Source organism: Gopherus flavomarginatus, chromosome 6 (assembly GCF_025201925.1).
Source record: "Gopherus flavomarginatus isolate rGopFla2 chromosome 6, rGopFla2.mat.asm, whole genome shotgun sequence".
NCBI classification, from domain to species: domain Eukaryota; kingdom Metazoa; phylum Chordata; order Testudines; family Testudinidae; genus Gopherus; species Gopherus flavomarginatus.
Window position 1 is genome coordinate 34041257 of NC_066622.1, and position 13995 is coordinate 34055251.

The window sequence follows — 13995 nt, forward strand, 5'->3', positions numbered from 1 at the left end:
AGTCTTGCCAGGGAGGAGGGATTTCTGCTGTCAATACCTGGAGCTTAACCTTGTCTGGGTTAGCGCAGGGTAAGCGGACTCCATCCCAGGGGGTCACACTCAGAGGCTTGCTATTTGAAAGGGGTCACCAGTTCAAAAATTTGAGAACCACTGATCTATTTCCACAACTAAATAAACATGGGGTGATATCAGAGGGGCTGAATACTGGCAACTCTGCAGTCGCTTTGCTTGTCTTTTGGGAGGCCAGAAAGAGAAGCCACAAGTCTTCACTGACCTCTCCTTTAGTGACAGTATAGTGCAGCCCCCTCAGGAGGGGGGAGGGGAATGATGGTTCTCAGGTCCACCAGCAGCCTGTCAGCCACTTAAAACATGTTCCCCTGTGATATCCAGCCTCAAACAAATCCCAGATCCTCAGGTGTCCCCCACGCCCCCAAGAAGCAGTGTCCCTACCCCAATGTATTAGCTTTACCTTAAATTCCTGCGATTGTATAACACGCAGCACTTGTAATTAAATAAAAGTTTTATTTAAGAAAATAGATTCCACTAGCAACAAGGGAATGGTTACAATACAAAACACAATAAAATGCAAATTAGGACCTATGGTGCACAAGGACCAGGATCCAATCAGTGAATCGGTAAATGGTGCCTGAAGCCTCTCCCCCACTCCCCCCTTAAATGAATGACGACAAAAGACTGTTTTAGTCTAAGGCGCCTATGTCCCACCCTTTGTCTGTTCAATCTCCCAAGGCACAGCCACCCATTCCCTCCTCGTCCGTGTGTTTGGTTGGAGTAGATCCAGTGGTGAGCTGCAGCCAGTTCGCACCGGTTCACGGGAACCAGTTGTTAAATTTAGAAGCCCTTTTAGATCTGGTTGTCCGGCACCAGACAACCAGTTCTAAAAGGGCTTCTAAATTTAACAACCGGTAAGTTGAAGTGACCCAGCCGCGTAGCTGGGGGGAAACAGGGGGAGTGGCTGCTCCCCCTGAGCACATTATTCAAAACTGGCACCTTAGGTGCTCCAGCTCCCCACCCCGCCCCCAGCTCAATTCTGTTCCGCCTCCTCCCCTGAACGCTCTGCCTCGCTTCTCCCCCTGCCCCCTGCGAATCAGTTGTTCGTGGAGGAAGCCTGGGAGGGTGGAGAAGTGGTGTAGTGGCTTCACACTCAGGCCCAGGGAGGCGAAGCGGAGGTGAGCTGGGGTGAAGGGGCCGCTGGCACCGCAGCAGGTAACCCGGGGTGGGGGACGCGCTGCACAGGGGAACCGCTCCCCATCCCAGCTCACGTCCGCTCCGCCTCCCTGGGCCTGAGCGCGAAGCTGCTGCTTGCTTCTCAGCCCTCCCAGGCTTCCCGCGCGAACAACTGATTCGCAGGAAGCAGGGGGGCTGTGAGCTCAGCCTGACCCGGTGCTCCAGGCGCCGCGATGGCATGGCCTGGCTCCAGCTGAGCAGCACAGCTGTAGCGCTGCCAGCCACCTCCAGGCAATGTGGTAAGGGGGCAGGGAGTGGGGGGAGGGGGAGTTGGATAGGGCAGGGGAATTCAGGGTGGTGGTCAGCGGTGTGTAGATAGGGGTCAGGGCGGTCAGAGGGTGGGGAACAGGGGGGTTGAATGGGGGCAGGGGTCCCAGGGGAGCAGTCAGGAAGAAGATGGGGTTGGATGGGGCAGTGGGAGGCAACCAGGGGCAGGGTTTCCAGAGGAGGTCAGGGGACAGAGAGAAGGGGTGGTTAGATGGGGCAGGGGTCTTGGGGGGCCATAAGGAATGAGAGGAGGGGTTGGATAGGGTGGCGGGGAGCAGTCAGGAGACAGGGAAGGAGGGTGGGCCACAACCCCCTTGTGGGGTGAGGAGGGAACCGCTTGTTAAGATTTTGGCAGCTCATCGCTGAGTAGATCTGCCAGCCAGATCAACCTCCACCATTCTTCTCCCATCGTGCACACTGCGCAGTGGGCTATGGGAGAAAAAAATCTATTTTGGATAAATACATCAAAATTTTCTCACGCCACGTTAAGCCTGAACCAGAAGTAGATTGGTGCAGCTGGAAAAGCAGTTCCGCCTCCCCTGTAAATCAATCTGGAGTCTGCAACTCAGTCCAAACTGGCTCAACTGCTTATGTAGCTACAGTGAAACAATCTGCACAGACCAGCGTTAAATCGCATACTGCACTGCAGGGCTCTACTTGAAACTACCAGATGCCTCACTGCTGCTGTATCCCCACCCCTGACAACCTTTCCTAAGGTTCTGACTGCACTTTTCCCTGCACCTCCTATCCATGGCCTCACAAAGTCAGCAGCCTTCCTTGTCAACCTCCTCCTGGTGCAGGGAAAATGGCCAGCTATAACACCAGGAAGAGGATGTTGGATAGGGACGTGCTCTGCGACTGTGGGGCCTATTTCTGCCCCTCCCTTCCACCACGCATCCGGGCAGAATTCCTCTGGGCTGCATCCACTGGCTCCGTAGACCCCCTTGAGGAGCAGTAGGCACTGTCTGGGGTACTCTGCTCATTGTCCCCCTCCAGTTCCCTGCTTAGGGCCCTATATCTTCAATCCTGTCCCTGGTTTATTAGCTGTCCCCCAGTATCATTTGGTTGTTGCCCCTCCCCTTAGGCTGGGGGAAGGGTCTTGGACCCGCCCGCCTCTCAGAACTCAGTGGGTGCTGTGAAGGGAGTTTAGCAGCACACTGCACTGCAGGGCTCTACTTAAAAGTACCAGAGATCCTGCTGCTGCTGCACCCCCACCCCTGGCTTAACCTGTTCATCTCTGTGAAATGCCCTCAGGTCTGGTGCCCACAGGTAAGGCACTGTGGGGAAAAGGGGCTATATCGCCTCTAGAACCCCAGTCCTAGCCTGGCCCCTTCTACCTATGCTGCCTCACCTGCCTACCCCTGAGGGAGGGAGTGTTGCAGGCTCTAGGGCCCTAAATACCTTTTCTACTTCCCACTCCTCACCCCGACCTATTCCACCTGGGAAAGGCAGTACCTAAAGCTCTGGGTGGGGCCACGGCCCAGCCTGGGGCTGGTCCTGATCTGAGCTGCCTCTTCTGGGGCCCTCCCATCCCTTCCCAGTACACCCCCCACCCCACTTACTGCCCCCTTGGACCCCCTTCCCATAGATCCCTCCCCGATAGCCCCCAATGGAGCACATAATGCTGCTGTTGCTGCATGGAGAGGACAGCAGAGTTGTACTGGCCAGAGTCAAGGTCTGTCCACCCCAGGACTCTTACACTTCCTTCCACAACTGCCCGCCCCCCCTTTCCTGGGGCATCAACTGCATTTATACTCACCACTCATGCCCCATTGGCCATTGCTGATAGTCTGCCCCCGCCCCAATGAAGAATCTGCCCCACCCTTGATAACGTGCATGCAGAATACTGCCAGGCCTTCAAATTCCAGTGCTACAGGGCACCAGAGGGGACGAACAGCAGCAAATTCGCAAGAGGCTGGGCAGGGAGATAGGAGACGGGCCTGCATCCAGCTGGGGACCCGCTCCCCACCCAAGCGAGGCCCCCAGCCACTTCCCCCCATGCCCCAAGCAGTGGGACAGGCACAGCCCAGAGGGGCACTTGGCTAGGCCCTTTATTCCCTTCCCAGTCGCATGGTGCAGACATGGCAAAGTCCATTTAAAATAGCATCCCCCAGTCTCAGGGTGCTGGCACGGATGTCACTAGTGGTCACTGCCTGCCCCAAGCTGCTCTGCCCACATACCGCTCCACCATCCTGGGCAGAAAGCCCTGCAGAAAGTGATAGAAGTCCTGGAACAGGGGGCCCTGCTGGGGGGCTGGGGTGAAATACAGGAGGGTCCGTGTGTCCTCCTGGCCTCCACCCACCCGGGCACAGGCCGTGAACCTCAGCAGCGGCTCTGCCCCCAGGGACTCTTCTGCCTGCTGGATTATGGCCTCCGACACCTTCTCCTCCACCTCCAGGGAGCCAGCCTCCTGCTCCGTGTCTGGCTGGGGGCTGCCCAGGTGCCGGAGCTGGCGCCGGACGCGGCGCCGGCCCATCCAGACACGGTGCCACACAGCACAGCTCCAGCTCACACTCTCCTCCTCCTCCTCTGGCACTGGGCCCTCTACTCTCGGCCTCTTCTTGGCTGGGGAGACAGCCAAGCTTCCTCTCTCATCAGACCGGGGCTGCTCTCCTCCACTCTGCTCCGTGGGCTCCTGGCCCAGGGGCTCCCCTGCAGGCCCCACGCAGCTGCACTTAAGCACATCCTTCAGCACGAAGGTGATGGCGGCACACACCTTGTCAAACCAGCAGCGCCGGAAGTCCCTGGCCTGGCACAGCTGTTGCCGGCTCCCAGGGGAGAGCGCCATCAGCATGAAGGGGATGGTGATGAGGAGCCCATCAGGGCCCAGCTCCTCAGCCTCCAGCACCCCTGGCTGGAAGAGCCGCACCAGCCCCCAGGCCTTGCCCTTGCTGGATTTGCGCTGGTACTGCAGGCTGCGGCAGTACTTGGCCCCGTCCCGGCAGCAGTGCTGGAACCGCTGCGCTATCTTCTCATTGACGTTGGCTGCCACGTTGTGGCTCAGCTCGAAGGGGTCCTGCACGTTGAAGGGACCCAGCTTGAATTTGGCACCCACCTCTGAGAGCAGGAAGCTGGGCAGGGGCAGCGCCCGACCCTCCTGCAGCAAGATCACGCAGCCGGCAAAGTCATGGTCCCCAAAGACCCGGAAGAATTCAGCCAGGAGGGAACCTGCAGCGAGATGCAGACAGATGAGAGGAGGGTGCTGGGGGGAGAAGGGTGAACCTAGGAGTAAGGATAAGGCCTTTTCCTGTAGCCATATTGTAGGGTCCGAGGCCTTTTTTTTAAATGCAGCTGTATGGCAAAAAGCAGAGAGTCACATCCTCACATTCCATCTAAAGTACCTCAGAACAGGGGTTCTCAAACTGTGGGTTGGGACCCCATTTTAATGGGGTCGCCAAGGCTGGTGTTGGCCCTGGACCCCAGCCCCACTGCACAGGGCTGTTACATGCCCCCAGCCCAGGTCAGAAGCCCTTGGGCCTTGGGCTCCAGCTTCCACACACCCCCAGGGTGGCAGGACTCGGGCGGGCTCGGTCTCCAGTCCCACCTCCTGGGATCATGTAGTAATTTTTGTTGTCAGAAGAGGGTCACGGTGCAATGAAGTTTGAGAACCGCTGCATTAAAACAACGTCCTATCAGGCTGCTAAGAACACGATCCTTTCTTAATAATACCCACCACCAGATAAAGAAACAGAGCTTAAGATGGTTAAAGAAAACTTTGTTTGATGGCATTCTCTCTGGCGAGAAATCACTTTCTACAGTTGTGACTGTAGAATCTACACTTCTATTGTTTTGCCTTTACGTTCCCTCCTTCTCTATTGTTTATCTGTACAGCAGGGGTCCCCAACGCCCGCGTCCTGGCCGGCGGTGGAGCATCCGCCGAAATGCCGCCAAATTTCTGCGGCATTTTGGCAGTGACACCTCTCGATGACACCACTTGCCGCTGACAAGCAACGTCATCAAGAGGCGCTATGGTCCTTCATCTGGCACCCGCCAGATGAAAAGGTTGGGGACCACTGCTGTACGGTCTCTGGTTTGATTGTTGCTATCTGTTGCATAATTAATTTTGCTAAGTGTAAATAAGCTCTGGTGGTGGGGTATAATTGTCTTACAATATTAGGATTGATTAGAAAACTGTTTAGTAATATTTTGGTTATGATTGGCTAAGGTACAGCCAAGCAAGACTTAAGTTTCACTATATAAACTAAGGTCCAAAAGGTAGTTCTTTGGAACCAACTCCAGGACACAGCCTCAAGATCAGAGCTGCCAGACCTCAACTCCCTACCAGCCACACCGTGCAAAAGCTGGGGTCCCCCAGATGACCTGATCCTCACTGGCCTTCAAGAAAAGTTCATCTGCCTTATTGGGAGTTGAGAGCATCATATGCTTAGCGTGTGCATTCTGTTTTGGTGATTGTTAATAAATAGAGGTTAAGTAGGATATTACTGTGTAATGCTCTTTCACTGATCAAAGACCCTGTAAACCCACAGAAGATTAAGCTCTGAGTCCATGGAGGGGTAGAGCCCAGAGCCCATGGAGGGATAAAGTTAGGTGCCTTTCGCCTGGAGCCTTAGGAACTGGGAAAGGGAGAGGGTGCCTAAATCAACCAGGTTACGCCTTGAGCTCTAAGAACTAGGTAGAGGTGGGATGTCTAGAGTGTGTGAGCAACAAATTTAGGGAAAAGTTGGGTGCCTTATACCCAGAGCCCTAGGAACTGGGAAAGGGTGGGTGTGCCTAAATGGACAGGGTACACCTTGAGCCCACAGAAGAGTAAAGGTAGGTGCCCTAGAGAGAACAGATAATTTTGCACAGGTAACACAGGGTGGCCGCAGGAGACTCAGGTAGGCAAGAGGCAGGGTGAGGGTGGGGAGATAGGAGCCCCACACAGCCATGAGAATACAATGGGGCCGGGGAAGAGCCCTCAGCCTGCAGGACATATGGGGAGCTGGGGAAAGAGAAATTCTCTTCTCTCTCCCCTCCCTCACAATGGCACCAGGGAATCTGCCTGCACAGGACCGCCAACAGGAAACCAGGCTGGATGGACCCTGGGGCAGCAGGTCAGGGGAGAGTTCATCTCTTCCAACCCCAGAACACGACGGGAAGGGAAACCACCCCTGAGAGCTGGGACAATCATTCACATCCTTGTGCCCAGCTCCCTGGGGTTTGAGACCACCCTCCCCTGGCCCCACCCCAGGAAGGCAGAGTGAGCACACCTGGTCTCAAGCGGCAGGCCCGTGTGTAGGCGGTGTACATGGGGTGGGGGGACATCTTGCAGGCCATTACTCGCCCCCACCCCCCTGGCACTCACACAGACTCTCCGTGTTGGCGCTGGGCTCCAGCCGCGACATGTCCTGGGGGAAGCTGCAATCCCAGCCGTCCACAATGGCCTGATCCTTATCCTCTGGGGAGGAGACAGAGGTAGGGGATGAGATAAACACTGCCTCAGGGGCACAAGGAGCTAATGCAGCAATGCCAACTGAATGCACTGTGGGTAACTCCTACCTGTCAGCTCCCTGAGCTGGGCCAGTGTGGGCAAGGCCGGGGGGCTGCGCGTCTGCAGGAAGAACAGCACCAGCAGGGTCAGTGCATAGTTGTTGAGGAGGGGGCCGCCCCCAAAGCGGTTTCCTGAGGGGAGATGGGGGCCATTAGACAAGGCGACAGGGGTGTCCATACCCCCAAGTCCTAGACCTGTGCATCGCCCAGCATTATTCCTCCAGATGGGAGCTCTAACCACACACCCCACTAGCGAGGGGAAGCAGGAGTCCTCACCTGCCAGGGCCTGCTGCTTGGCCCAGTAGCGCAGCGTGTAGACCAGGGGCCGCACCCGCTCATCAGCCTCTGTACAGAGCTGTAGGAAGCGCGTATTGCAGAGAGCCAGCCTGCCAGAGAGATGGGACACGTTGGGGGGAGAGAGCACCAACCTCCCCCCCCACACACCCCTGAGGCACCCCCAACCCTCGCCACTGCCAACTCCACCCCCCACCTGGCCAAGGGCAGCCCCATGTGCATTTGGAGCTGGTGAACACGTCTCGGCCATGGAGCCAGGATGCTCCGTGTCTCCCCAGAGGGGGGTCAACTGTTTTCTGCACACCCTGCCCTGGAGGGATGCTCTAGATGGGAGAGGTCCCCCTCCTCTCCCAGATGGAGCTGGCTCCCACGCCAGGCTCAACTTGCCCTCCCGCCATCCCCCATATGTACACCCTGGCCTCTGGGCCCTGCCTCCCAGGCTCTGCACCTGTTGTTGATGGAGATGTCTCCCAGCAGCCCCGAGTCCTTGTGGCAGAACTTGACAACAGGGCGGCGGGCACTGTGCACCACCTGGACACTGTGCACACCCGGTACGCACTTCCGTAGCACAGCTGCCACCAGCTCCAGCACCTCGGGCACCGTCGCTGTTGTCAGATCAATGTCACTCAGGATGGAGTCCTCTGAGTCAGAGTCTGGCCCTGCTCCTTTCTCGGCCTGCAAGGGGTTGGACTTAGTGCCCAGCACTCATCATGCCCCCAACCTGAAAAAGTCCCTGGTACCAGTGCCTACCCTGCAACCCTCCAACCCCCTAGGGGTCCCTGTTACCATCCATTCTCACCTGTGCCCCCTGGGGTTCCTTTGCATTTGCCTGGAAGGTTTTTGTTTTCTCCAGGTCCAGGAACAAATCCAGGTCGCAGCCATGGATGTCAAATCCATTCACCGATGAGCCAAACGGGAGGATGGCGCACTCTGTGTGCACACAGGAGGCAAAGGTCATGGCAGTGGCACATGGGGCAGGGACACACACACACACATTTGCACATACATGGAACTGAAACTTACCAGGGAAGAACTCTGAGAAAACCTCCTGGAACAGGGTGACCAGTAGGTGTCGCAGCCGCCTCTCGCTCTCAGAGAGCTCAAACAGCTGCACCAGCTGTGACATCTGGGCATCCACCTGGGTGTGTGGGAAGTGAGGGAGCATCATCATCCAACAGCCCCCCTCCCCCAACACGTGCACAGGACTGCACAGCCCAAAACCCCAACCCACCTATCTCAGAACCCCCCTGCCCTCCTTCCTCCCCACCCCTAAGCTCTGTGAGCACACAGCCCAAACCTCCGCTCCAGGGATCATCCCAGCTCCAGACAGCTCAGAATCTCCCCCCATATGCACAGCCTAGGGGACTGTCCCTGCCCCATGCAGCTCAGCAGCCACCCTTGTCAGCAGCCAGGAGAGGCCCCAGGTCCCTATCCACACTCACATCATCAGCCTGGCACAGTGCCTGGACCAGCTTTTCAGGACTCAGTTGTACATGATGTGCAGATCCCTGCTTCTTGGGAGGCATGTACTTGAATTCCTTCTTCTCCCGGGGCTTCACCCGCAGCCGCTGCCCCCCCAGGCAATGCTCCGGCTGGGCCAGCACCTTCTCCATCACCTCCTGGTCCTGCAGCTCCACTATAGCATAGACCCCCTGTGGGCAAAAAGCACAGGCTGTTAGTACCAGGGAGGGGTCTCATCCACCCCAGGGAGCCCCTAGCCTGACCATGGGACTCACCTTGTCTTTATCCATCACCACACTGGCCACGCCCCCAAAGGCCTGGAAGTACTCACTCAGCTCAGGGGCTGATGTACCCTTGTGGAAGCCACTGACAAAGACACTGCGCAGCTCCTGGTCTTGACGTTTGGCACGTAAGCTCTCCAGCCGCTGGTGCTTCTTTCCCTGCAGATGATCTTGTAGGCTGGGCTCTGCAGGGGAGGCACATGCAGCTCAGGAGGGATGGGGAAATGCAGGGGCAGAGGCAAGGTGGGATTGAAGGTCACACTGTCCCCAGACCGCAACTCTCTCAAATATTGACATCCCTGAACCAGAGGTCAATCTTTAACTTGACACTAACCCCCCCATAGTGACCTCTGATCTAACACCCCCCACAAGCACTCCCAGTCTGTGACCCCTGACCTGGCCGGAGATCAAGACATCTACACCCACACTGCTGCTTTGTTTGCCCCGACACTAACCCCTGCCCCCCCAAACACACCATAACACCCCAACACTGACCCCGATTGTGACCTCTCACCTGCATGGTGACCTGACAGCACTCACAAGTCCAGATTAACCTTTTGTGGGCCTGGCGTCAAACTTATTTGTGAGCCCCCATGGAGGCAATGGAGCACGGCGCGTGGAGGTCAGTCCTCAGAGGGAGGGGCCAGCCAGGGGCAATGGGGCAGGGCATGGCAGGGACAGCTCCGCTCAGCCCAGTGTGAGGGCACTATTTACAAACCAGCAGTTGCCAGACACACAGTAGCCCGCCCGGCCTTGTGCTGCCAGCATGCCCTTTCCCATCGGGGGTGGGTATGGGCCCATGCCATACAACACCATCCCTGCCCAGCACCCCTTTACCCACAGCCCCATCACAACTGCCCAGCACCAACTACAGAACCCCCACTCCCTAGTGCCCCAACAAACACATCTTCCCTGGCCCCTCACAGCCCAGCAACACCCCCCCTCGCAAGAAACCCACTCCCCCATGCCCTGCCTCCCAGTCACAGTCACTGGCCCTGCTGGGAGGAAACTGTGTCTGCTAGGCTGAGCTGGCAGTTCAGCCAGAGCTGGTCCCAGAGTGGGAAATTGCTCAAGTCCCTCGGGAGTGCTGTGATCAGCCAGACCAAGGCCTGCCCCGGCCGGGCTCCCTCAAGACACACTTCCCCTGGAGGGATCCAGCCAAGCTCCCCCCACTATCTCCCCCCGAGCTGAGACTGGCCAAACTTCTGCACCAGTCCCAGGCAGCTCAGCTCCAGGGAGACAGGTGGGGTCCCATAGGTGGTGGGAAGCAGAGACTGCCCAGAGCCAGAGGTGCACTGGGGTCCAGGCAGGGGGCAGAGAGGAGCAGGGGGGTGGGGACGAGGAGGCAGCAGGTGGGCAGGCCGGCCAAGAGGAGCAAGTGGTGGGCGGGAGGAGTCAGCGGGGTCTCGGGGCCAGTGCAAGTGGAGCAGGCCAGGGCCCCTTCCGAGCATGGGCTGGGCTCTATGGAGCCATTGAAACCCGGGACAGACAGCAACCCATCCAGGTCATGGTCCAAAGGTGCCACATCCTCTGACCCGTTGTGACCTCTGACCGCAGGATCAGACCTCCTATAACCTCTGACCTAAGTGGCGCCATAACCCCAATACTGCAGCCCCACCGACTGTGATCTCTGACCCCGCCCTCCCAACTTCACCCCCTGCCCAGACCCCCAGATGACTCGCGACCCCGGTGACCCCGACCCCCCTCACTGTTGGCCGTAGTCACGTGACAGAGTCGGCAACGGAAGCCTCCGCGGGGCAGCGACTCCACATCCGGCTCCATCTCGGGACCGAACTACGCGCCACCGGAAGCGTTTCCTCCCTGATCTGCCCTACCAGGAAGCACTTCCACCGGAAGTGCCCCATCGAGCGATCGTTCCTGCCGGAAGTGGCATGACGCCACTATAACTTCCGCCGGACGTGGTCCGTCCGTTCCCATTCCCCCAACGTAGGTGGGGCTAATTAGAACGTGCCGTATTGGTAGCGTAGGAGCGACACCTTATTACTAATCACGAGTGGGGCGCGCTGATTGGTGGAAGAGGGGGCGTGTTCTGCGCAGGGGCCGCGGCGAACGGGAGGCGCTGAGCCGCTGGCAGCGGGTCTCTCCGGCTCGGAGCCTCCCCCAGCGGGGGGGGGGGCGCGCAAATATCTAGATACCCCCGGGGCCGGAACGAGTAGAGATCCCCCTCCGGCTCCTCCCCCACCCCCGGCCGGGGCAAGTAGGGACCCTGCTTCCCGCCCCCCAATCCTAAAACCCCTTCCCAGCCCCTTCCTTCCCGCAGCCCCTGTAGAGCGTCCCCCAGGCCTGCGCTCTGCAGGTCCAGCTGTTCTCCCCGGGTGGCTGCAGCTCCCCCATGGCGCTGTACCTGCTGGCCCAGCGTGCCCATGCCCGCCGGCGGCGGCGGGTGCCCCAGGAGCGGGTGTTCAAGCCCCGGATCCAGTTCCTGAACATGCCAGAGGAGCAGGTGATGCGGCGCTACCAGCTCAACCCTGAGATGATCCGAGACCTGTGCCACGCACTAGAGTGTGACCTGCAGCCCTCGACTGGCCGCAGCCATGCTCTTCCTGTTTATGTCAAGGTGACGGCTGCCCTTAACTTCTACACCTCGGGCACCTTTCAGACGCCGGCAGGCGACGCGGCTGGCATCAGCCAGGCCAGCATGTCCCGCTGCGTCTCCCAAGTCACGACTGCCCTGACCCGCCGTGCCAACGCCTACATCCACTTCCCCTTCCAGCCTCGGCAGCAGGCCCGCACCAAAGAGGAGTTCCTGCGCATTGCTGGCTTCCCCAACGTGCTGGGCACGCTGGGCTGCACCCACGTGGCCCTCAAGCCGCCCTCGGATCACGAGAACCTCTACCGCAACCCACTGTGCTTCCACTCCATGAACATGCAGCTGGTGTGTGATGCCCATGGCATGATAACCCATGTGGTGGCCGAGTTCCCTGGCTCTGTGCCAGATGCCCACATCCTCAGCTGTTCCAGCCTCAGGGGCATCTTTGAGGGGCACCAGAACATGGATGGATGGCTGCTGGGTGAGCCATGGCCTAGGGGCCCCTCCCTCAGCTGCCCCACCTGCCAATCTCATGCACCTGTGGCAACCCTTAGCTGTCCCCAGTCCCTGGTGTCTCCACTGTTCACCACAGAAATAGGACTCTTATCTCAGGAGAGTAACCTAGATCCCACCCCTAGCCCATCACAGCAGCCCTGCCTGAACCTAGCAGCCAGGGAAGAAATCAAGGCTCTGTGAACCACAAGCCACACTCCAGTGGTGAGATTGCTCAGGGTTATTTGAACACAGGTTGTGTGGTGAAGGCTCCATGACAGCTGTTGGTCACCTGCATCCTCCACCCTAGCCTGAATTGAATGCTATGTGCAGGGGGCCCTGAGGGAGTGCCCACTCATCTGGCAGATTCTGCTACCTGCCTCAGCCTGCCCTGCCCCTCCCAGAGGGGAGAGGGGTACACTGTGTCTTGATAGGCCCTTCCTCCCTCTTGGAGCATCACGGACACTTGTAACTTCCAAGGTGCCCAAGAGAGGAAAGGACCCCCATTATTCCATTACCCACTCCCCTGAGCCTGTCCATGCCCCTGCCCAGAGCCTGATTGGAGTTGGCATCCTATAGAGGGGAGAGGCCCCGTCTTAAAGGCTGGAGCCTGCCATGGGGATGAGTGGAAGGACAGGGACAGGCAGTGAGTCAACCTGCATAGCATAACCTGTGTGTCTGGTTCTCCACAGCGGATGGCACCTACCCTCTGAAGCCCTGGCTGCTGACACCCGTGGAGGCAGTAGAGACAGCAGCTGAGCAGCGATATAATGCAGCGCACATGGCCACGCAGGCTGTGGTGGGACGTACAGTGGGGGCACTAAAGGGCCGGTTCCGGTGTCTGGACCGGGCAGGGGGGGTGCTGCAGTACAGCCCCCTCAAGGTCTGCCACATCTTTGTGGCATGCTGTGTCCTGCACAACATGGCTGTGGGACGGGGCATTGCCATGCCAGAGGGGGTGGAGCTGGGTGCCAGGCCACCTGCCCAAGCTTCTCCCCACCCTGAGCCCCTCTCCCAGGAGGCCCAGTGCCTGCGGCAAGAGCTCATCACCAGCTACTTCAGCTGAGGGGCACCTTGACCTACATGCATGTGGAGGGAAATGTTGAGGGAGATGCAGGGGTTGGAAGCCAGCCCACAGATGTGCGTATGTGAGGGGGGGAAGAGTTTGTTGTGGTGGAAGGGCAAGGCTCTCTGGGCTGGACTATAGGCTACAGCCCTACTCAAGCCAGCCCCGTTTCCCTCCCAGCCCTTTGGATGGGTGGGGAGCACATACCTTCCCTAAGACAGACAAACAGCAAGAGGCTTTGTTTGTGTAGGACCTACCCTCACAGGCAGCAGAGGCTAGGATCCTGCTGCTGCAGCCATTTCCCCCAACCCAGCCACTCCCAGAGGAGGAAGCTGGCACTCTGGCAGCACTGGAGAAGGCACAGAGGGCACTCTCTTGCATACCCACACAGATCATAGATGGCCCCCTTGGCAACTTTCCCCTGCTAGGATATTAAACTGGCTCTTTGCCCCAGGACTGTGCTTGATGTTGAGTTGCACCTCAGAGGGTGGGGCCCAATCACCCTTTGCTTCCTTCTCAACACAAATACCCTCCAACAGGGCCCAGCCCCAGGGTGAGATGCAGTCATGTGACCAGCACCAGGCTGCCCAAAGGCAGCAGCTCAGCATGAGGAGCCCCCTCCCTTCTCCCAGTGGACCCCATGAACTGAGGGCTCCATCCACCTCCTGTCCCTCCCCCACTCCTCCTCCCCCAGCAGCGGGCAGGTGAAGAAAAGGCATTGGTTTATTTCCTGGTTGCTATAAGAACTGGTTACAGGTTGAGTTAAAAAAACAGACAGATTCTCCTTTCTGATCATGTACAAAACCCAGGCCCGGCTGGGCTTGGTGGGGGAGCCAGGCCCAGTTGGG

At 58.4% G+C, this 13995-nt stretch overlaps 2 protein-coding genes across 5 annotated transcripts; one reads left to right on the forward strand and one right to left on the reverse strand.

The window, feature by feature from the left end:
• Nucleotides 1–502: 502 nt before the first annotated feature.
• Nucleotides 503–11043, reverse strand: TUT1 (terminal uridylyl transferase 1, U6 snRNA-specific). Of its 3 annotated transcripts, none has more exons than XM_050960540.1 (10): nucleotides 10874–11043; nucleotides 9033–9223; nucleotides 8739–8948; nucleotides 8320–8434; nucleotides 8096–8226; nucleotides 7745–7971; nucleotides 7279–7388; nucleotides 7012–7134; nucleotides 6818–6910; nucleotides 503–4680 (listed from the first exon to the last, which is right to left on the reverse strand). In XM_050960540.1, exons 1-10 carry the CDS (start codon nucleotides 10974–10976, stop codon nucleotides 3659–3661), a joined length of 2325 nt encoding a protein of 774 aa, XP_050816497.1. In that variant the 5' UTR covers nucleotides 10977–11043; the 3' UTR covers nucleotides 503–3658. The 3 variants fall into 3 exon arrangements, with proteins under 3 accessions (XP_050816497.1, XP_050816498.1, XP_050816500.1); XM_050960541.1 differs by lacking the exon at nucleotides 10874–11043 and adding an exon at nucleotides 10748–10867; XM_050960543.1 differs by lacking the exon at nucleotides 10874–11043 and adding an exon at nucleotides 9553–10069.
• Nucleotides 11044–11099: 56 nt separating this feature from the next.
• LOC127054406 (putative nuclease HARBI1) lies at nucleotides 11100–13439 on the forward strand. 2 transcript variants are annotated; one of them, XM_050960547.1, is made up of 3 exons: nucleotides 11100–11616; nucleotides 11773–12070; nucleotides 12774–13439. In XM_050960547.1, the coding sequence occupies exons 1-3, from the start codon at nucleotides 11392–11394 to the stop codon at nucleotides 13145–13147; spliced, it is 897 nt and encodes a 298-aa protein (XP_050816504.1). In that variant the 5' UTR covers nucleotides 11100–11391; the 3' UTR covers nucleotides 13148–13439. The 2 variants fall into 2 exon arrangements, with proteins under 2 accessions (XP_050816504.1, XP_050816503.1); XM_050960546.1 differs by having other exon boundaries at nucleotides 11102–12070.
• The last annotated feature ends 556 nt before the right edge of the window (nucleotides 13440–13995 follow it).